Consider the following 23,213-nt stretch of genomic DNA (forward strand, 5'->3'; position numbering starts at 1 on the left):
TACAAAGCATTTCCAGAAACTTCACATACTTAACCTAAATAGCCAACAGAGGTCAATTTCATTTAAAATAACAATAAAAGCTATGTTGAGTTGTATGCTAAGCACTTTGCTCACATTGATTTGGCATCTTAATTGTATGAGGTAAGTCACATTAACCTATTTTGCTGAAGAGGAAACTGTAGTTTGGAGTTGTAAGGTAACACAGTCCCTAAATGGTAGAGCCATTTGGACCCAGGGCGATAGGACCCCAAACCCAGGTCTTAACCTCTACACTGGTAACTTATAAGCTTTTTGTCTATATCCCACGGTAAGAAATGCATCTCACATCATGGTCAATAAATATCCACATGTATATAACTGAAATAAAAGTATCAGGAAACAAGAACATCTTACGATGTATACAGCACATTGACCTATTTTTCCAATCTATTTCTCTTTTTTAAAACTTTAGATAGTAACCTATGAAATTGATTGTGTAACCTGCTGCAAATTGATCACAACACAGAGACTAAAACTTCACTTTACTACCTTCTCCCATTTGACTTAAAATCTGAGAGGTCATTATCTCAAAACTCTTTTCTTCTTACAAACTCAAGGTCACTACCTACAGGTTAAAAACAAAAAGTTTTAATACAACTCAATTTTTAAAATTATAAAGAAGGCTTATAATCTCTATTCACAAATTCTCTTTCTAATATGAGACTATTTAATAAAAAGCCCTATTTGTTACATTTAGCAAACAATAAAATTGATTCCTCAATTATATTTTACATTCAGTTGGTACATGGAACAACCCCTGTCACAGACCCCACCAGGCTCACAGCTCAGGACACTGTCTACCCTCCTTGCTCCAGATGTTTGTAACATCAGCTGACCAGAGAATTGTGATGTGGCAGAGCATGAGAAAATCAGCTGGACCAATCTCAGCAATTAGAATGATGGGATTATTTTCCCATCATTTTCTTTCGTTTATTTATGAAAGAATTGTGAGAGTAGAACTATAAGTGCACGAGACAGCATTGAGGATGGAAAGGCCATAGTAATTATGGACAAACCACATGATGAAGAAACAGAAGAAGCCATGTGGAAGCGAAAAAAGAATGGAACACACATTCAGAGAAAAGCAGGGAGAGGCCCTGTGCCCATGGGGAAAACGGAGTCAAAGAGAAGCTCATCTGTTGCATGGCAGCAGGTCCTGGTGGCTTTTTGGTTCCAATTCCAGGGCATACATATTCAAAATGAAGATATATCTTTCTTTCTGGAGGAGATTTGCAAGGCTTTTCATTCTGTATCATTCAAAGATCCTTAATTAAAATGGATGCCTGAAATATTCTCATACTATAAATCCCAGAGAACTGCAGTGTAAGACAGACAAAGAGTCAGACAAGAGACTGAACTTCATAGAGGGTATCTGCATGCTTCTGCATTTTGGAATATTAGAAATAATAATTGCAATGCCATTTCTTTGATTAATACAGCATAGTTGACAAAAGAACCAATGACGCATAATCATCTATAAAATGGGAATAATAATTATAATAGTACCTGCCTCATATTTTTGTTACGGGGATGAAATTAGTCAACACATGTAAAATCCTTAAGACTAGTGCCTCCCATATAATAGATGCTAAAGAAATATGCTTTGATCCTATGATAATACTGTGACATGGGCAAGTATTTCAGAGCCATTTGATAGGTGAAGAAACAGATACTCAGACCCCAGGCCATGCTAAAAGTTACACAGCTAATAAGTGGCAACTTCAGTCTTCGGGCTTCTTATCTGTCCATTCGTTCCATAGATATTCATGGAGTTCCAGTCTCATTCCATACAGTGAATGTGACAGGTGCAATTTCTGCCCTACAAAACTTATAGACCAATGCTCTTTCCCCAATCTTACCATGTTTCTATAGTACAGGTGTCAACTAGACAATCATTATTTGTTTTATGACTTGCAAATGAGATTAAATTAGCCTAAATAAAGAGCCACAGAACCACAGAGTCGTGCATCTTCCTTTGTCTTGAAAAAATAGAGTTAGTGCCAATCTCTTGGTCTCACTCCTCCTCTCTATATTGTAATTAATACTATGGGGAATTGGGAATAGTATATTGTAATTCTTTGGATGATTATCTTTCCCCATGCCTCAACCCAAGACTATCAGCTCCCTGAGGGCAGAAACTATCCTCTAAGTAGCAGAAAGGATGTGCATAATAAACACTGGTTAATTTTAAATGAATAAAAAGGATATAATATTAGTGCAGATGTCTTGATTTTTCTTAATATTCAGATCAGTCTTAGTTTTCAATGTCAATGAGAGGTTTTTATTCCTTGATTTTTGGAGGGGGGTTTTTGTTCATTTGTTCAGAGTACACCACCATCTACCACCCGATCCCACAGTGGTCTCTCAGTTTTAGAAATGCAAAAAGCTCAACAGGACTTGAAGTAGGCAGCCAGAAACTAAAATGATTTCCACAACCACCATCAATAACACTCTTATGCTCTTCCTAAGCCCTAAGCTCTAGGAAGGTAAGGACAAAAAAGGAAAGGAGTAAAGAGAAGAGAAAGTGAAGAGGAAGAAAAGGTTGGAAAATAGCACTCTATGATTTTCTGTTTGGTAATTTAATTCTGCTAAACAGAAAATCGTAGAGTGCCATTCGACCCCTTCTTCATTCCTACCAGATCAGAAAGAGAGTCTGGCTGATTGAATATATATATACACACACACATATATATAGGGATGTGCGTATATATGTATATATACATATATACATACATACATATGTATGCATATTCTTGATCCCTCTCTATCTCTATTCTGTCTCTATCTCTATGTATGTCTGTATGTATACATGTATGTATATGTGTGTGTATATACATATGTATAAAATACATCAAGAATGATCAATAGTAATTCATCAAAAATGTGTGTGGAACCCTTTGGAGTCTTTTATTTAAAGTAAACCTTTTTCTAAAGAACTATGATAAATTTGTAAATATAAAATTGTCATGCTCAAATAAATCTATCAACCAAAAATATAGTTCTGGCTTTTAAATCAAGCCACCACTTTTGATTAATTAAATCTTACCTAAAGTAGGTTTTCCTTTATTATTAATGTATTTCATCCGTATCAATTCAGTTTAGAGCAATTTTGAAATCAAAATAAATTTTTTACCAAAGCCAGGGTTTACAAAATCAACAGTGCTACACGTTAATGGGTTCTGCCTTCATGACCTGTGGGGGAAGAAAAGGTGGCTGGATTTTGAAACTTCATAAATTTCTAAGCATCAAATATTGGGAATTAGCAGTAAATAGATGAAAGTTCAGAGACCCTCAAGATAAATGTCTAAAGTTAGGCTTCTCTCCTAGTTAACATAAGTCAAAGGATTCTCTGAAAAATACAGTAAATTTGAACTTTTGTGTGGCCTTTTTATTTGTATGTCTGTGTTTTAGCAAGCACCCTGGAATGGCAAATGCTTCCTCATCGGTGGAACCATGTAGATTCAGAAAAAAGCCATCTTCCATTGAGAAAACAATTGTTTTCTATAGAGACAAAAAACAAATGCCCATGACCCAGGTCACCTCATCCCAGCAGGCTTTTGCTGCGGCTTCCTCTGAGCAAACACAACAAAGTCTGGAGCAGTCAATCCTGCTGCCCCACACTGGGCCCCCGCAGTTGTGCTCTGCTATTTACCCTTCCTATTAATCTGTCAATGTTCTAGTCAAACATGCAAAACAATATGGTGGGCACATAGTTTGATTGGTCATTGCTAAGTAACTTGGACCAAAGATGAAGAAATGGAACTTCCAACCAACAAAATGTGAGGCCCAATTTGATTGTTAGAAAATGTTCAACAATACCAGTGCATGACAATTTTCTCAGGGTGGCTGTGATTTAGCATCTCTCTCACCAAAAAAAGAGTGGTCCCAATAAATGACATTCCATTCCAGAATCTAAATTCAGGTCATGTTGCTGTTCCTGTCATTGTAGCATATAACTGTCTGGGCATTTTGCAAAGGAAGATGTTCATTAGAAGATATCATCATTCCACAGTGAAGAGACTATTGAGGAATTTGGTTTGGTGCACAAGTTGAATTTCTAGCTAACAAAATATTTTTTGAGCTGAAAAACAAGCTCAACACTTCTTGGATGCTGAAAAGTATACCTCCGTATTTCCAAAATGCAATCTGAGTTATCAAACATTTTGAGCAAATTTCTCAAATTTCTCAAACATTTTGAGAAATTCTTATTTCATTTTCTTCCTTTTCTGCTAGGCCAGATGAAGCCTCAGAATCCTTCTCAACACAAAGCTGTAAATAACCACTTTATTCCACTGGAATTAACAGAGAAGATGGGGCCTGTTTGTCATTCCAGCCCCAGGCCCTCAAATCAACATATTCATCAAGTATAAGATGTACAGATGAGCAACAACTGTCCGAGAAACACTTTTTTAGAAATAAAGAGTGCACATTTCTTTGCCATGTGTTTTCAGAAACCAGGAAGAATGGAAAGTGTAAGTAGCTAAGATATCAAGGCATACAGCAAAGTAAAAGAAAATACAGATAATGAAATCAGGTTGATGTGGGGTCAAATCCCCCCATTCACTAGCTATTTACAAGCTATCTGTTCTGTGGAAAATAACAGCTCTGAGACATGTTTGTTCATCTATCAAGTGGAGAAAATGTGACCACGTACTGTATAAGTCAGGGCATCTGACTCCTGTCCCTGATCCATTTCCCCTGTCTACTTCACCATGGTAGCTCCAGGCCATATCCTTGCCATTTTTGGACCCAAGAGGAAAAGAAAGTCTCCCTTCCCATAGAGAGCCCAAAAACTGAGAGGAAGAATTCTGGCTTGATATGGATTATGTGTTAACTATTAGATTCCCACTAAAGGATTCTGATTGATCCAGACTGGTTCAAATATCCATCCTGACAGCCAAAAGGCCAAAGGATTGTTCTTGGGATGTTCCCAAAACCATCTGGTTGGAATAGAGATAAGCAGTTTCCTAAAGAAAATGTTGGGTAAGGGGGTAAGTTTTATTGGGTAGACAAAAGAGTAAACGTGTATTTTATGACCCCATGGAGTGAGAAAATTAAATAAAATAATGTAAGTAAAGGACTTACTAATGGCACATAGCAAGTATTCCATAAATGCTAGCAAAGATGATGCTAATTGTCTTTATCACTATTATTATCAATCCCTACTCCAAAAGAATACAATCAACAGTAGGGTATTCACAGAAGGATACTTAATATATCTCACTGAGTATTACTGATGTCAGTTGAAAATCTGGCTACTCAAATAGCACTCTCAGTGAAATAACAAAGTACAATGGCAATAGCTCTCATACTTCAATTTGAATTCAACCCTAATTCAAATTATAGAGATTTCACTGTGATCCAGCTTACTGAAAAGCGTGATATTAAGGGATGAAATTAAAAACCTGACTCATTCATGCATCATAGATCTTATATACCAGACACTGAGCTAGACCCTGAGTAACACAGGGGATCAAAGCTGACCAAGTTTCTAACCTAAGGGAGATTAGTTTTCAGAAGGGGAGCCACAGAGGAGTGGGAAGCGTTATGAAGAAAAACAATACATGGTAAGAGGTTAGAAAACATAGGATAAATTTCAGGTATAGTGCTCATGGCAGGATTTCTGAACAGAGAAATGAACAAAGTATGGGAGTAAGCCATAAGAATCTCTGGGTGAAAGCATTTTACTGCAAGGGAAGAGTAAGTGAACACCAAGTCTGGAGTGGGGCAATGTGGCCACAGAAGAGTGAGCAGGGGGAAGGAACAGGAAGTTAGAGAACTTGCCCTTATTCCTGGCCAGATGTCCACGTCCTAATGCCTAGAACCTGTGAAGGTTACCTTAGGTGGCAAAAGGAACATTGCAAATGTGATTAAGAACTTTGAGAAAGGAAGATCATCCTGGATTATCCAGGATCCAACATAATAAAATCCAACATAGTGGTTGAAGAGGGAGGCAGAAGAGGAGGTTGGAATGATGTGATGTGAGGAAGACTAAACCCTCTGTTACTTGTTTTGAAGATGGAGTAAAAGAAACAAAAGTCAAGGAATTCAGACAGCCTTCAGAAGCTAGAAAGGAAATGAAAAAGAAGCTCCTCTAAAATCTATAGAAGGGAATGCAAACTTGCCAACACCTAGATTTTAACCCAGTGAGAACTGTGTCAGACTTCTGAACCTACAGAACTAACTGGGAGATAATAAATCTGTACTGTTTTAAGCCACTAAGTTTGCGGTAATGTGTTACAGCAGCAACAGAGAACTAATACAGAATCATTCTTACCATTACCAGAGCATTTGTAGTTTTTTTGTCAGTGAAAAGTTTCTGACTTTAGTTAAAAGCCTGGGCTTGTGCAACTTCTTAGGAACAATACCAGCTGCTTTAAAGTGAGCACGTATGCCTCAACCCTAATGGTGTGCAGTGACCTTAGTAAGATAAGATATAAATAATAGCAAAGGAAACACATTTCCAGGTTTTCCTAACATAAATGTAACGTGTCCCTAATAGTGGCAAAAAATAATAATTTATGAAAGTATGTAAAATTATGCTATAATTTACAATTATGTGAATATGGATAAATATGAAAACCAAGAGGAATAGCTGAACTATATCAGTGACACTGAATCAAGAATAAAAATTAGTGGCTGAAATGGAGCAAGCCTATTAACCTAAGAAAAGTAAGAAAATGTAGTATTTCTTATTCATTACCTGCATCCTGTTTGCAAGAGGTCTGATAGTTAGTCAGCAAGAATACTTCTTCCCTTTGCGTCATACATATCACTGTAGATATTCATTTGACAAATTCAACTCCCTATAAACAATGAATGGAGAAAGAAGAGCAGGTTTACAATGATGCAATGATAATGATAGAGAAAAACTGACATCTTTAAGACACAGAATCATCCTATCCATGAACATAGTATTTCTTGCTAGTGACTTTCAATTTTGTGTGTGTGTCGGGGGGGACAGGGTCTCATTATGTTGCCCAGGTTGGTCTTGAACTCCTGGACTCAAGCAATCCTCCCATCTGGGCCTCAATAAAACTCTATACTTTTCTATGTAAAGTTCTTGATCATCTATTGCAAGATATAATCCTAGGTGGTGCTTGGTTTGGTTGGTTGGTTGGTTGGTTAGTTGGTTGGGATAAGTGGGGGGGGGGTGTTGTAATGATGTCTTTTAAATCATCTTTCTAATCATTTCCAAAGTCAAGACATGCAAATTAATTTTATACATTGTTTTAAAACGGCAAGCTAGCTAAGTTCTCATATTAATTCCAAAAAAGATGTCTGTTGATTATTTGGGGATTTTGATGTGAACAATTGTATCACCTAGTAATAGTAATGGCTTTGTTCCTTTTTTTTTTTCAAATTTTTGAACTTTAAATTTTTGTCTTATTGCACTAGTTTACATCTCTAAGACATAAAGCTTAGGCTCCTGGGAAGCAAATAAAGCTTAGACCCTCATTTGCATAGGCCCCTGTGAGTTCCAGGAGTTATTAGAATTTGCAGTATTCTACGTACAGAAAGGGAAGTCTAGCGAAATTGGGAAGCATCTCCAATAAACTGTTTTAAAAGATCTCAGAATGGAAAGATCTAAATCTCGAAGTCTCCAATATTTTTGTGCATTTTTTTCTCATACTCATTTTAATACATAATTTCTTATTTGTAGTTCTGAAGCTTGAGTTTTCAGATAGTTCAACCAAAGGGAAGTTAAGGCGAGGAATATTGGTTACAGAGGTGTTAAAGGGTTGAAAAAGAAAAAAAAAATAGGTGTGGAGTTGCAAACATAAGAGGAGGTGATATCAACAGGTCAGTAGATGCTAATACCCATGAATCAGAGACCCCAAAATAGTGTAAGCTTCAGTCTTCACAGAAGCTGGATATGCTTGGTTGTTCCTGATGGTAACAGAAATTCATACATTTCCCCATCAAGTATGATATTTGCCATATTTTAGTATTTTTGCAGATACATTTATCAAGTCAAACAATTTTTCTTCTATTCCTAGTTTGTAAAAGTTTTTGGGTTTAAATTAGAGACAGATAGTAAATTCTATTAATTATCTCCTCTGCAGCTATTAAGAAGATTGTATATTTCCTTTCAATGATGCTGAAGTGATACTACATTAATTGAATTTCCAATATTAAATGAACCAGGCATTTATGAGACTAAAAAGCAACTTGGTCATAATGTATTTTGTTTTTAGTATAGTGCAGGACAGTGCTGAATTTTGTTTGTTAATATTTTATTTAGCTTTTTTTCTTCTTCAATGATCACAAGTGAAATTCCCTTTTTCCAATTTATAATGTCCTTACCTTATTTTAGTGTCAAAGTTATGCTAGCTTCTTAAAAACACCTGGGGAATATTCTCTTTTTCTAATCATTGATAGAATCTGCATAGGATTTAAATTACTTGCCCCCACTGAATAACTGTATTGGTAAAAGTCACCTTATTCTGATGTTATCTTTGTGGGAAAACTTTAAACTATTAATTCAATTTATTTAAAGATTATAGGGTTATTTATATTTTCTATTTCTTTTTGAGTCAGTTTTAGTAAACTGCATTTTTCAAAGAAATTATATTTTCTAGATATCCAGATTTATTGACTTTAAAATATATATAATACACACATATTTTAATCTAGTCAGCATAAAAAATTATATTCCATTATGTCCCTGTTTTAATTCTTAATATTATTTATAATGCATTTCTCATTTTTCTCTTGACAAATATTGCCAGAGGCTTGTCAATTTCATTAACTTTTTTCAAAGCACAAATTTTTACCTTTGTTTATTCTTTTTATATGTTTATTTTCTAATTTATTAGTGTTTCTTGTGTGCGGGGTGGTTTTTTTAAATTATTTATTTCCTATACGTTTTGGGGGCTTATTCTGCTATTCTTGTGTTTTTAATTTACTATCTAGTCTTCTTCACTAACATATTTAAATAATTGTATTTTCTTCTAATATTACTTTGCCTGCTTCCAATGTTTTGAAATATAACACTTTTATTATCACTCGTTTCTAATGCTTTTGAATTATGATTTCTTAACCCATATGTTGTTTAAATGTATAATATTTCCCAATTATCTTTTTGCTATTAATTTCTAAATTGATTACATTTTGGTCCAAAAATAAGCTTTGTTTGACATCAATTCTCTGAAATTTATTGAGGAGAATTTTACAGTCTCCATGTAGCCAATTTAAATAAATATTTCATATGTGCTTAGATTCAATATTTTTGAATTACTGGATGTAATCTATAACTGTTCATTACATCAAGCCTATTAATTATGTTCAAATCATCTATATTATTGATTTTTTATCTGCTTGGTCTACTAATTTCTGACAGAGATATATTAAAATTGCCCACTAGTGTATTGGGTCTTTCTATTTTTCTTCTGTAGTTCAGTCAATTTTTATAATTTTGAGGGTTTATAATTAGCTGCATAAAAGTTCAGAGTTACATCTTCTTAATAAATCATTTTATTATTTAGCTCTCTTCTTTATCTCTACCAATGTTTTTCCTTAGAAAGTGTTTAGTCTGGGCCAGGTACCATGGCTCACACCTGTAATCCCAGCACTTTGGAGGACCGAGGTGGGCAGATTGCCTGAGGTCAGGAGTTCAAGACTAGCCTGGCCAAGATGGTGAAACCCCATCTCTACTAAAAATACAAAAATTAGCCGGGCCTGTAATCGCAACTACTCGGGAGGCTGAGGCAGGAAAATCACTTGAACCGAGGGGTTGGAGGTTGCAGTGAGCCGAAATCGCTCCATTGCACTTCAGCCTGACAACAGAACAAGACTCTATCTCAAAAAAAAAAGAAAAAAAAGGAAAAAGAAAAGGAAGTGTTTAGTCTGATGTTACTATAGCTATAGCAGCTTTTGTTAGTTTTGGTAAAACCTATACCATTATGTGATAAGTAATGTCCAAAAATAAAATATGGTACTATGTATTTGGCTAAAGAAGTATTTTTAGTTACTCTGTTCTGTCATGAAAAAATTCCAAAAGTAAGTAAGGAAAAACTTATTCTCTATGAAACTGAAGAAATGTATACCATACCGGAAAAATCTTAAATGATCAAGAGGCTATCACTTCCTAATCCTACTCATATCTCAACAGAAGAAAAGAAATTTAGCCTGTCTCTATTTAAGAATAAAGGGAAGTACAGAAGTCAAATGCTGAAGACATTCATTCTAAACTCTTTATTGGTATTTTTGTGGGCTACATTTCCTGGGGGTTTACTACATATTTCTTCTGTACTTGAACTTTTAACATTTTTGTGCCTTATGGTTTGGGGTGTGTTTCTTAAAATTAACATAAAGCTAATTGCCTTTAAAAAAATACAATCTGACAAACTTCTTTTAACTGAGAAGGTTAGCCCTTTTCTATTTATTATGATAATGGATATATTTGGATTTACTTCTACCATCTTATATGTGCTTTCTAGTTACCTATTTGTCCTGGTTCTTCTATTTTTTGTTTGGGTTCTTTTCCCCCCCAGACCCCCTACACTTTTATAATTGGCTAAATTATTTTTTCTTTTTCTAGTTTCTCCCCTCTGTGTCTTAGAAGTTTTTCATACAGGCCGGGTGTGGTGGCTCACGCCTGTAATCCCAGCACTTTAGGAGGCTGAGATGGGTGGATCACCTGAGGTCATGAGTTCGAGACCAGCCTGGCCAATATGGTAACACCCCATCTCATTTTCTTTTAACAACAAAAAATAATAATTTTTTTTAAAAAGGAGTGATTCATACAATTTTACCTTTATACTAAAACATGTATACTAACTTAAAATCTAAATACTTAATAAATTTAATACTTGTAAATAAAACAAGGATCTTTCATACTGACCACCCCTCTGCCAAATTGAAAGCTGTTGTTGTCCCATATTTTAGATCTCTAAATTTCTGTTCTTTCCCTCCACAAGTTAGACATTGTCATTATTATTGTTCTTATTTTATGCAGTCAGCTGTTATTTTTATTTATGCATATACTTATCAATATACTTCATAATCAGTCTTTTTTGCATCTCAGCTCTGTCTGGGATTACACTTTTCCTTCTTAAAGAAAATCCTTTAGAATCACCTTTAGTGAGGGTCTACTGGTGGTAAACTCTCAGGTTTGTTTGAAAATGTCTTTATTTTATCCTTGCACTTGAATACAGTTTTGCTGGATGTGTAGTTCTAGGTTGACGATTATTTTCTCTCAGTCTACTTAAGTTATTATTCCACCATCTTATAGTTTTCATTATTTCTGTTGTAAAGATAGTGGTCAGTCTCTTGCCAATGTCTATTCTCTACAGTGTGTTGGGTTTTGTTTTGCATTTTGCTTTATTTTGTTTTGTTTCTAGTCTTGCTTGTCCCTTCTGTGGCTTAAGATTTTTTGTGTATATGAATGTGGATTTTTAGTTTCTCTTTGGTGAATCTAGATGTGAATTGTTTTTATGTATCTTGTCTGTGATTTGTGGACTTCCTGTATGTTAGGATATATATCTTTGAATAATTCTGAGAAGGGTTTCAGAATTCCTTGTGGAATTCTGATTAAATTTGCTAGACCTTTTTCTTTATTATTATTATTATCATTATTATTATTATTAAGATGGAGTCTCGCTTTATCACCAGGCTGGAGTGCAGTGGGACAATTTTGGCTCACTACAACCTCTGCCTCCTGGGGTCAAGTGATTCTTCTGCCTCAGCCACCTGAATAGCTGGGAATACAGGTGTGCGCCACCTGAATAGCTGGGAATACAGGTGTGCACCACCATGTCCAGCCAATTTTTGTAGTTTCTTTTTTAGTAGAAATGGGGTTTCACCATACTGGCCAGGCTGGTCTCAAACTCCTGAGCCCACCTGCCTCAGCCTCCGATAGTGCTAGGATTACATACATGAGCCACCATGCCCAGCCAACTCATTCTTTTTATTTTTTGTTTTTTATCTCCCATCTTTCTAGCCACTGGATAATCTCTTAGACTTACATTCCAGTTCATTAAACTCTTCTTCAGTTTGTTTCTAATCTACTACTTAACTTGCCTATTGAATTTTTAATTTAAATTATATTTCTGTAAGTTTATTTTTCCAATATGACTGATTTTATTTTATTGCATCTGTTTCTTGCTCATATTTTCAAGCTTATTTTTCCTCTAACTGTAGTTTCTGATGATATCAAAAATCTATGCAGGTCTAAAATTGGTGTCTGTTACTTCTCTTTTCTTTCAATCAGACTACCTCTTAGCTTGTGGGTATTGTGAGTTTGGCCAGTGAGTTTCTCATTTTAGTTTGAACCTTACATGTAAAATTCCAAACACCAAGAGTGAATGCTAATGTGAACTATGGACTTTGGGTGATGATGCATGTAGGTTTATCAATTGTAGCAAATGTACCACTCTGATTGGATTGTTGGGACATAGAGTATGAGGGATATCTCTCTCCTCTCAATTTTGCATTGAATCTAAAACAGCTCTAAAAAAAGTTGGTTTTTTTTTTTAATTCTTGAAGGCCTCAGGGTTTTTTGTTTATTTGTTTTGTTATTGTTGTTTTGTTTTGTTTTGTTTTTTGTGAGATGGAGTCTTGCCCTATCACCCAGGCTGGAGTACAATGGCACCATCTTGGCTCACTGCAACCTCCACCTCCTGAACAGCTGGGATTACAGGCATGCACCATCATGCCCGGTTAATATTTAGTATTTTTAGTAGAGACAGGGTTTCACCATGTTGGCCAGGTTGGTCTCAAACTTCTGACCTTGTGATCCACCCACCTCGGCCTCCCAAAGTACTGGGATTACAGGCATGAGCCACTGCACCCAGCAGGCCTGTGTTTAACTCACAGTTTTCCAGGAAGGATCCAGCCTCAGGCCATTTTAAATTAAATTCTCCAGTTGAAATTTTGTTTTCAGACCCTCAAATACGTGGCATGAATAATGACTCAAACATTTATGAGAGCTGACTTGTAGTTACGAAAATGATGGTTACAATTTTTCTTCACCCACAGTGAAAGTTGAATCAAGCAGATTTTTTTGCCAAATTCTTCATGTCAGGTTTATGTATTGTTCATTCTTACACTAGGATCCCAGCTTTATGTTTCAACTAAGCTCCCCACTTTATTTCTAACAATACAGCCTATCTTCTGTACTGCCATTAAAATTTAAATCTTAGCTTCTGACAATTAGAAGAAATCCTTTAAGTTCTGGCATTCAGTTATTTCTCAGGATTTCTACCTTTACGCCAACTCATAAATGTATCTTACAATGTTTTAAAAATATTTTATCCAGTTTTTAGTCAATTTAGAGAGTCATATAGGATAACTGGTCTGAAATTCTCTTAAAAATACAAAATCCCCATTTTATTTTCTTACTTATCTTTATTAACTTTTAAATTACTGAATTTTACATTTATTTGGTATTCAGTTTATTCAATATGATTATTTATCCATTGATTTTATTTTCACGTGTGAGCAATGTTATTTGCAATTAGTGATCTTTTCTTTTAAACTGGCTATATGACTTATTTCTGTTTTACATGTTATTTAATTTTCTAGAATTTTTATAACAATCTAAAATAATAATGGCATGATAGGTATCTGTCTTATTTGTAATTTTAATTTTAAAGTCCTCTGGTGTTTTTCATTAAGTATGATCATGGCTTTCATATTAAAATAGTTTATTATGTTAAATATCTATCTTTCTAATTTATGAAATGTTATGAGTAGTTTTATAATAAATTTGGTATTTAATAGGATTTTCATATGATTTTCCTTGTTTACCACATTATTGTAATATATTCCTAGAATTCCTAACATTAAACTATTCTGAAATGATATCTACTGGATAGTAGTACATCTTGCACTGATGAATTAGATGTGTGCGTGGGGGTTTTAGAACATTAGCATCTATATGCATGCATAAAATTGTTGATTTTGTTTTATTGTACTCTTAGTCCAGTTTGGCAATCATATAAATTAGAAAAAATTTTCACCAGTGTTATGTCTTAAATTTCTATAATGTGGAACTTCTGTTTCCTTAAAAGATTGGAAGAACTGACTCATAAAGGCATGTGGGCTCAGAACTTTTTTGGAAGTTAATTATTTGAAAGCATTTTTCATCTTTGTTATTACTTTTGTTCTAATCAGGTCATCCATCACTCCTTGAGTTAATTTTAGTTATTTTTTCCAACCAATATAATAATATTTCTTGAGCCTTTTAACTGCATAGTTTACCACTGAATTCTACACAGCAGTTTTTATGTTTAAATCTCTATATGTACTATAACAAGAGAAAATTCTGGTTCATCCATTCAATTTTCTTGGAATTGTAGGTATAGTAACTCCTGCTGTACTCTCCAGAAAAAATACAGAAACAAACACTCCTTGCCTCAAGAGATAACTGGCGATATTAAAGAAAGACTAGCATCTAATGACCAAATTTAGCAGGAGTTAGTAATCTAAGTGTTCCCCTCTCATACTCTGCTGTTGCTTCCCTGTGCACAGACATGGCAGGCCTTGAGCTCCTGGTTTCTACAGGGGAATCAGACCTTGTAAACCTTGGCAAATGTCAGTCACTATTCTTTCTACCCCCAGATTCTCCAACGTAATTTGTAAGTTATCTTCAGTCAATGCAACTGGAGAGAATGAAAAACTCACCCTATCTTAAAATTCAAGCCTAATTTCTAACTTTAATCTTTATCAGGGAGCCCTTTATTCAGAGAGTCATTTCAGTGGACATTATTAAAGCTGATAAGCTGATTCAAAATAGGCTTTATTCTATGAGCTAGGACTCTGAAGGGAAACAGGAATTCCTGACTTCCCAAACATAATCTCCCCAATTTGTTAGAAACTCCTTGTTCTCGATTGTTTTTTATTAGACAAAGTCTCACTCTGTAGCCCAGGCTGGAGTGCAGTGGTGCGATCTTGGCTCACTGCAGCCCCCACCTCCCAGGCTCAAGTGATTCTCAAGCCTTAGCTTTCAGAGTACCTGGGATCAAGGGTGTGCGCCACTATGCCCGGCTCATTTTTGTATTTTTTAATAGAGATGGGGTTTCATCCTGTTAGCCAAGCTGGTCTTGAACTCCTGAGCTCAAGTGATCCACCCACCTGGGCCTCCCAAAGTGCCGGGATTACTAGCGTGAGCCACCCTGCCAGGCCCTTTTATGTGTTTGTGGTTTATCTTTATCCTAAGTACACTATCCAGCAAATTGCATGTTCTTGTTTCATAGTTTGAAAAAAGAGATGCAGTCTGGGTCAAAAGCAACTGTAAAGGCCTCAACTGCCTAATTTTACAGGTCTTCTTCCTAATGTTCCTCTAGTCACATAAAATATCTTCTTTCTATAAACTTGTTCCTTTCTGCTAGCTTCTTTAACCTTTAACAAAAATTTCCTCTCCCTCAACAGTGTTTCATAGGCTTCTGCTTATTCATTTCATTCGTTTGATCATTATCTTTTATTTTTCTTTTTTTTTTTTTTTTGAGAAAAAGTCTCACTCTGTCGCCCAGGCTGGAGTGCAGTGGCGCAATCTCTGCTCACTGCAAACTCCACCTCCCAGGTTCGAGTGATTCTCCTGCCTCAGCCTCCCAAGTAGCTGGGATTACAGGCACCTGCCACCACGCCAGGCTAATTTTTTGTATTTTTAGTAGAGACAGGGTTTCACCATGTTGGCCAGGTTGGTCTCAACCTCCTGACCTCAGGTGATCCACCCATCTCGGCCTCCCAAAGTGTTGTGATCACAGGCATGAGTCACCACACCCAGCCCATTTGATCATGATCTTTAATGGTTCTTTCTCCAGCTCATCACTTTTCAATTCCTTCCCTGAGGCAAACTGCCAGATTATCTCAGTATTTCCAGTTCAGACTCAGGAAGTGGGAAATCTTACCAGCCCAGCTCATCCCTTCATGCCGCACCACATCATAGATCCCCAGAAGCCTGGGAAAGCACAAAGGCACAGGGTAAGTCAAGTGTCTATCCCCAGGCCCACCTTCTCCATTTGGCCACCTCAACAACAGCTCAAAATTAACAAGTTGAATTCTTGATCCGCACTCCCATCTTGATTCTCTTCCCCATCTCAGCAATGTGTACCACCATCTGCCAAGTAGTTCAGCCTGATGTGGTATCCTTAGTTCCTCCTTTTCCCTCATCACCCCATGCAAGCACTCTCATCCATCAACTCTCATCAGTTCTTTCTCTAAAGAAGATACTAAATCCATCTTCATTTCCATGAACACCACCTTAATCCTGGATACTGCTATTTCTTCTCTGGATTACTACAACAGCCTTCTAACAGCTTCCTAACTACTTGTGGCACTTCCCCTTCTTTCCATTATTCAATTCATATTCTACACAGCAGAGGTAATGATCTTAAAATATAAATACAATCACACAGATCCCTCACTCAAAATCCTTCAGTAGCTTCCTATTTCTCTTAGAATAAGATCCAGTCTTTTCCCTTGTCTGACACAGCTTTTGATGATCTGATTCCGGCTAATCTCTGAAACCTCATCTTGCAGTATTTTTCCTCACTCACAATGTTCCAGCCACACCTGCCTTGCTTCAGTGACTCAGGATCCTTAGTTCTTTTCTGCCTCAGGGCCTTTGCACATGCCTCTGCTTGCTTGGTGTCCCCCCCCCCCCAATTGCTTTAGGTCCCAGCTTAAATGTGATTTCCTCAGAGAGGACTGGCCACTCTAACCAAAGGGAATCTCCCCCAACTTGCAGCTCTTTATTTTATCCCCTATGTCTTCATATTTTTGCCCACCTCTCTAAATTATTGCGGGGAAAACTACAAAAAACACACAAAAAAGCAAAAGCTAAAAAGGGAGGCACAAAAGAAAAAAAAAAAAACCCTTAAAGCAAACGGAGAAAAAGACAAGAAATTAAGAGGAAATAGGCATGAAAGTATTAGCATTTATGAAAAAATAAGTTTACAAAATTTTTAAATAAGTGTAAATGTTATATACCCCCAAAGCAAACATTCTTACAACTTATTTCTAAGTCTTAGATAATTTTTTCTAACTTCACCTTCAAGATAAGTCATCCTTTCTTGAATTCCAGTAAGTACAATATTCACTAGTGTAAGAATTTATCAAAATGAAGGCTCAAAATGAGTTAGAAACATTTGAAAAAGTCATTATAGCCCCTAGAAGAGTCTAATGCTTCTTTTCTCTTTGTAAGTTTGCATAGCAAGGATCTAAGACAAGTTTTAAAATAAAACAACACTCTTTTAGGGCCATGTGTACATGAGGCATCATTTCTCCACAGTAGCCTGGCCCTCTCGCCTCCCTTTGTCCTCCGCAATGCCTCTTTGTAAATCACAGGTGTTTGTGGGCATAAAGCCCATCAGAAGGGAGTTTATTGTGAAGAGTTCTTTCTTTGCCACTTGTTCTAAACCTGTTCAGAGACTGCTCCATGCCTTAGACCAAATCTCCATAAAAATCAAGAAACAAGAAGTTTTCTGTATGCCTGCCCAACAGCCACACTATGACATTAGTTTCGACAGCTCTGTGACCCCGTATTGTCCCAACTTTATTCACTAGTCTTTTTTTCTCTTTCTCTCTCCACTCCTTTTTTTAAGCCTTTATTGGCATTTTTTATCTACTGTAAAATAAAAAGGAGGAGGATGGGCGTTGTTTTTTTTTTTTAAGTATTCTATGTGGCAGATAAAGAAAAACACTATCTGCAGTTACTGTAGTAATGGTTTAAAAAAACACCTGCAAATCAAAGAAAGACACCACGGCAGTGTCTTCAGATTTTTTTTTCTTCTCTTAAAGTTCCTTCTTGGCCATTATAGAGTAGGCCCGGCAATGAATTTATGTGACAGCTATGAAGTTAGTATTAAAATTGTGAATAGTGCCTAGCAGTTTTCATGCCCTTAGTATAAGATCGCCTCAATTTGCCACACAGCGGTGAATAGGGTAAAGAAGGGAGGGGGTGTCGAATGAATGAGAGGAGGAGGTTATGTGAATGGGAGAGTTTCCCGGGAGGGGGCAGCACAGTTGTCACGGGGAGAAGAGTGATTTATTTTTGAAATTCCAGAATGGAAGACCAAAAGAAATTGCCTAAAAGATCCTGAAGCGCGGAGGTGGGGGTGGGGGGGTGAGATAAATAATATGTCTACACACATTTAGCAAGTGTCAAGGCCAGCTCTAGAAGTAGGGACGGGGTGGGGGCGGCGGTGGTAAATCCATTCCTCTGGTCTTCCAAGATTCAATATTAAATGCCAGCAGGGAGCAGATGTGGGCAGGGGCTGCAGAATAGGGGTAGGGAGCGCGGAAGGAGGGGTTAAGCGTTTATCTCAATAGAAATTAACCACTTGGGGAGAATTAGGAGCGAGCTGCAGCGGGCGGGGGAAGTGGGGGGAGAAGCGGGACAGGGAGAGCGTCTCTCGGTGTAAAGAAAGGAACTTTCCCGGTGCGGAGATCTGGACAGGGCATTCAGTAAAATGAGGTGAGCAGGGCTGCAAAGAGCAAGGCGGGGCGTGCCCTCCACCGCCCCCCGCCGCTCCGCCCGGCCCCTCCGCTGTCCGGCCCCTCCTCACACCCCTCCCCCTGTCCATATTAGCATGCGGGCGGCGGCGGGCCGGCCGGGCTGGGAGGGCGGCGGTGGCAACGCCGCGCGGGGCGCATTGTGGGCCGCGCTCGCCTCCGCGGGGGACCATCTGCTCGCTGTCAATGCATCACCTGCTCGTCTGGGCCGTCGCCTGGGCAACGGGGGGCGGGGGATTAAGGAGCGTGTGCGTCTGGGTCCGGGCCGAGGCGGCGGGATGGGGGTTGGGGCGGGGCGAAGCGCTCCTCGGCCCCTCACCCCTCTGCCCCAGGACTGCTCGACCCGCTCAGGGGGGCGGCGACCACCGCGGCTCCGCAGCTCGCCGCCGCTGCTCGGCCTTTGCTCCCCGGCTGCCTCTTCTCGCGGGAGCGGCTGGAGTCGCGGGTAGGAGCAGAGAGCAAAGGGTCCGGCCCTGCCTCACCCTGCCAGGAGGCGAGTCCCGCGCTCCCCGCGTCTACCTGGAGCTGCAAGGGCCCTGTCCCGACGCGCTGCACGCAGCCTCCTCCGAGGGAGCTGGCGCATTCTGCTGGGTTCTGGGGACGCGGCGCAGCGCGGTTCTGAGTGCCCCGCAGTCGCCGGGCAACCACAATGGGGCAGCCTCGCCGCGAGACCCTCCCCCGCGCCTGCCACCAAAGTCACAGAAAACTTTCACACCTCTCATCTGACACTGTGGTCTGTCCGCGACGCCAAGCACTGGGCAAGTCTTCACCGTCAGAATATGGGTGGCGCCTGTTCTTCAGGGGGCGGGCAAGGGGAGCCCAGTGTTTACCAAAACGGGTTGATTTTCCACGGAACTACGGAGGGGGTAGTTCTGGAGGTAATAAACCCCAGAAATCCTGAAATTCCCCTTCCACCTGCTGGTCTTCATGGAATTCTAAACCATTTTCAACAGAAGAGAAGCCCATCCAGGAGTAATGCAAGCCAACGGCAGGGGGCAGAGCGAGGCTGTAGATGGGGACGGTGGCCATTTGGGGACACTTTTAATCCAAAGTCATGCTCTCTGATTTAGAAACTTTAGAGCAATTTTTTCTCTGCTCTTCCCCGTCTCTATCCCCGACTGGTCAAGGACATTTAGGTGCTCCAACAAAAGTCGTTCTAATGTTCCCGAAGAGTCTACGTGGCTCAACAATGGAGTGGGTAATACCCCCACCCCCTGCCCATAAGCTGTCCATAGACTGCACAGAAGCAATGAGTTGTTGAGGTTTCATCACAACCCGTAATATATAAATATTTTTTCTGGGCTAGCTAAATTACTGGACACTCTTCTGCAGAATCACAGGTTCAGCAGTAAATGGACACCCTCTCCCCCAAACCCACATCTAAAATATCTCTAGCCAGGAAAAATCCCGGCTTGTTTCTTGTTAGGTCTCATTAAAAGGTCTGGCAACTCTTGGGAAACCAACAGTCTTCTCTGATTTAGCAACTCAAACCCATTTTCTGCATTTCTTTAAAAAAAAAAATGTAAGTTTGTGGTATGGACCCTATGTTCATCTTTTCCAGCTAAAATCTCGTCATCATCGAGTAGAATTTGTCATCCTTTTATAATTTCTAAATATGAACACCATGAATCAGGCTAATTTTATGATTAAAATGCAATTTTTTAAATTTTCTGTGATCAAACAGAAAATACAGTTCCACTAATGTATCATTTCTTTTTTCATTCATATGCAAGAGAGAAAAGTTAACTATCAAAATATCCATATCTTTAACATAATAGATGAAGGGTAAAAGGTTTGTATGTATAAACTTGCTCCAAAGATAAAATTCTACCCACCCCTTTACTTTATGACTTCCATAAATTAAATTTGAGAGTTCTAAGAAGATGTGCCCTTTGATCTACAAGGCACTCCTAAATACATACAGTCATGGTATCATTCCAATTTAGAGAAGGGATGAGCTTGAGTCCAACCCTCCTGTCTATAGATAAGGGAGTGAGCCCCAAAATAGTAAGTGACTGGCCCAAAACTGTACTGCTAGTGGCTAGGGATGCCCAGTGCTCTCTTACCCCCAACAACATCACAGAGGTGCAGCTTTGCACACCAACAGCACCTGAAAATGCCCTTCGTCTACACTCTTAACATTCCTACAGCCGCTTGCTTCACTACAGAAACAAGAAATCTTCATCAATTTCAGCAAATAATCCTTGCGTACCTACCATGTGTCAGGCAAAATAGACAAAGATCCCCATCCCTGTAGAGCTCACTCTTTAGTGGTGCAAACAAATTTAAAAAGAAAGAAAAGACCAGGTGCAGTGACTCACACCTGTAATCCCAGCACTTTGGGAGGCCGAGGCAAGTGGATCACAAGGTCAGGAGATCAAGATAATCCTGGCTAACACGGTGAAACCCTGTCTCTACTAAAAAAATAGAAAAAATTAGCTGGGCTTGGTGGCATGTGCCTGTAATCCCAGCTACTCAGGAGGCTGAGGCAAGAGAATCACTTGAACCCGGGAGGCAGAGGCTGCAGTGAGCACAGACCGCGTCACTGCACTCCAGCCTGGGCAACAGAGACTCTGTCTCATAAAGAGAAAAAAGAAAAGAAATACTATTCACTTATTGAACATCTAATCAGCTACTATGAGAGGGAAAAATATATCCACAAATAAGATATGGATATCAACCTTAAAAAGAGAAAAACATACATGAGAATCAGAGCAACATAATCAAATAGAAAATAATGTCAATATGACAAAGTATCATGAAGTACAAAGGAGGCATCAGGTAATTTTGCCTGGGCAATATCATAGAAAAGATGTCACAAGTTTGGCTATATAATAGCAGTCCCTGGCACCTAAACAGGGTATGGCACATAGCAGATGCTCAATAAATAGTTGTTGAATGCACAAATGAATGAACAAATGAATAACGTATTTCCAAGTAGGCAAAAGGAGGAAGATATTCCAGGCAAAGAAATCACAGTATATGAAAATGTGTTACATATATACAATGGGATATTACTCAGACAAAAAAAGAACAAGAGAATCTCCCCACTTGTGACAACATGGATGAGCCTAGAGGACAGGAGGTTAAATAAACCAGCCACAGAAGGACAAATACTGCATAATCTCACTTATATATGGAACATAAAAAAGTCTAACTCAACCCAAATGCCCAACAATGATAGACAGGATAAAGAAAATATGGCATATATACACCATGGAATACTCTGCAGCCATAAAAATAAATGAGATCATGGCCTTTGCAGGTACACGGATGGAGCTGGAAGCCATTATCCTCAGAAAACTAACACTAGAACAGAAAACTTAACTCTGCATGTTCTCACTTACAAGTGGAAGCTGTGCAATGAGAACACATGGACACGGAAGGAAATGACATGCACTGGGGCCTGTTGCGGGGCGGGGTAGGGGAAGCAAGAACATTAGGAAAAATAGCTAATGTATGTGGGGCATAATACCTAGGTGACGGGTTGATAGATGCAGGAAACCACCATGGTACACATTTACCTATGTAACAAACCTGCACATCCTGCACATGTACCCTAGAACTTAAAAGAAAAATAAAACTGTTTTTTAAAAGCCTAACTCACATGAGCAGAGAGTAGAATGGTGTTTGCTAGAGGTTGGGGAGCGAGGAGGATGGGGAGGGAGGGAAATGGGGAAATGTTAGTCAAAAGGTGTAAACCTTCAGTTTTAAGATGAGCAAGCTCTGGTGATCTAATATACATCATGGTGACTAAAATTAATAGTGCTATATTACATACTTGAAATATGCTAAGACAGTTCTCACCACCACACACCAAAAATGCTAATTATACGAGATGATGGATGTCCTCATTAGCTTGATCATGGTCATCATTTCACAATGTAGACATATATCAAATCATTACATCGCACACCTCAAATTTATACAGCCTTTATTTGTCAATGATACCACACCAAAACTGGGGAACATTTTTTTGAGGAATGATATCACAGTACAAACAAAGGTTTAGGGGCATCTGTATTTAAGGAGTGATGAGTGAGCCATGAACTGTGAGCAAAACAAAATAATGGAGAAGATTTGGAAAATGGCATGCTGGCTTGGAGGCATGTTGAGAAGGGATTTGACGACCATGGCAAGACTGTGAATTTTGTCCTGAGGCCCAATAGCTTTTCAGCAGCAGCACACTTGTTTTAAGCAGCATCTTGCAAGAAACTCAAATAGGTTAAAACTGATCCATATTGGGCTGTCCTAATAGAAGCAGGGATAGGCCCCTTGCCCATAATCTCACCATCCAGGGATGGCTGGGGACTCTATAATGCCCATTGAAACACTGTTTGCACATCAGTACAACTGGCAATGAGTCATCTTTGAACATTATAGGACATAAGAATGTGAGTTTGGAAGGAAAGGGGAAGTCAGGAAGAGTAGTTAGAATGCTACTGAAATTGTCCAAGCACAAAATAATGAGAACTTAAATTAGATCAGTAACATTCAGAGTGAAATGGAAAATAAAGAGATTTTGAAAATAGAATCCTTAATATACATGGTCTTCCTGCTTCAGAGAACATAATTTTACCTCTGGTACATCTAAGTTTGGATATGTTTTTAAATGACAATATATTACAAACTTCAGCATTTTAACTGTTACTGTGGCTAACACATTCTCACACTTGCAAAAGTTTAGGAAAAACACAAATTCCTTTGCAGCAAAC

General features: G+C 38.4%; 1 protein-coding gene across 2 annotated transcripts in view; it reads right to left on the reverse strand.

Annotated features, from left to right (window-relative positions):
* The window catches only part of CUNH12orf42 (chromosome unknown C12orf42 homolog), a 192,329-nt gene extending 172,871 nt beyond the window's left edge, over positions 1-19,458 (reverse strand). The window contains exon 1 of one of the 2 annotated variants that reach the window (XM_037742787.1): positions 19,214-19,458. Coding sequence is in view for 1 of the 2 variants with exons in the window: in XM_017540273.2 (XP_017395762.1) it covers positions 6,743-6,748 (6 nt within the window). In the remaining variant the exon portion in view is untranslated. Of the gene's footprint in view, positions 1-6,742; positions 6,846-19,213 lie in introns of those variants that run through there. The other variant, XM_017540273.2, reaches the window with a different exon arrangement.
* Between the last annotated feature and the right edge of the window lie 3,755 nt (positions 19,459-23,213).

Source organism: Cebus imitator, unplaced genomic scaffold (assembly GCF_001604975.1).
Source record: "Cebus imitator isolate Cc_AM_T3 unplaced genomic scaffold, Cebus_imitator-1.0 Scaffold8, whole genome shotgun sequence".
Lineage (NCBI taxonomy): Eukaryota > Metazoa > Chordata > Mammalia > Primates > Cebidae > Cebus > Cebus imitator.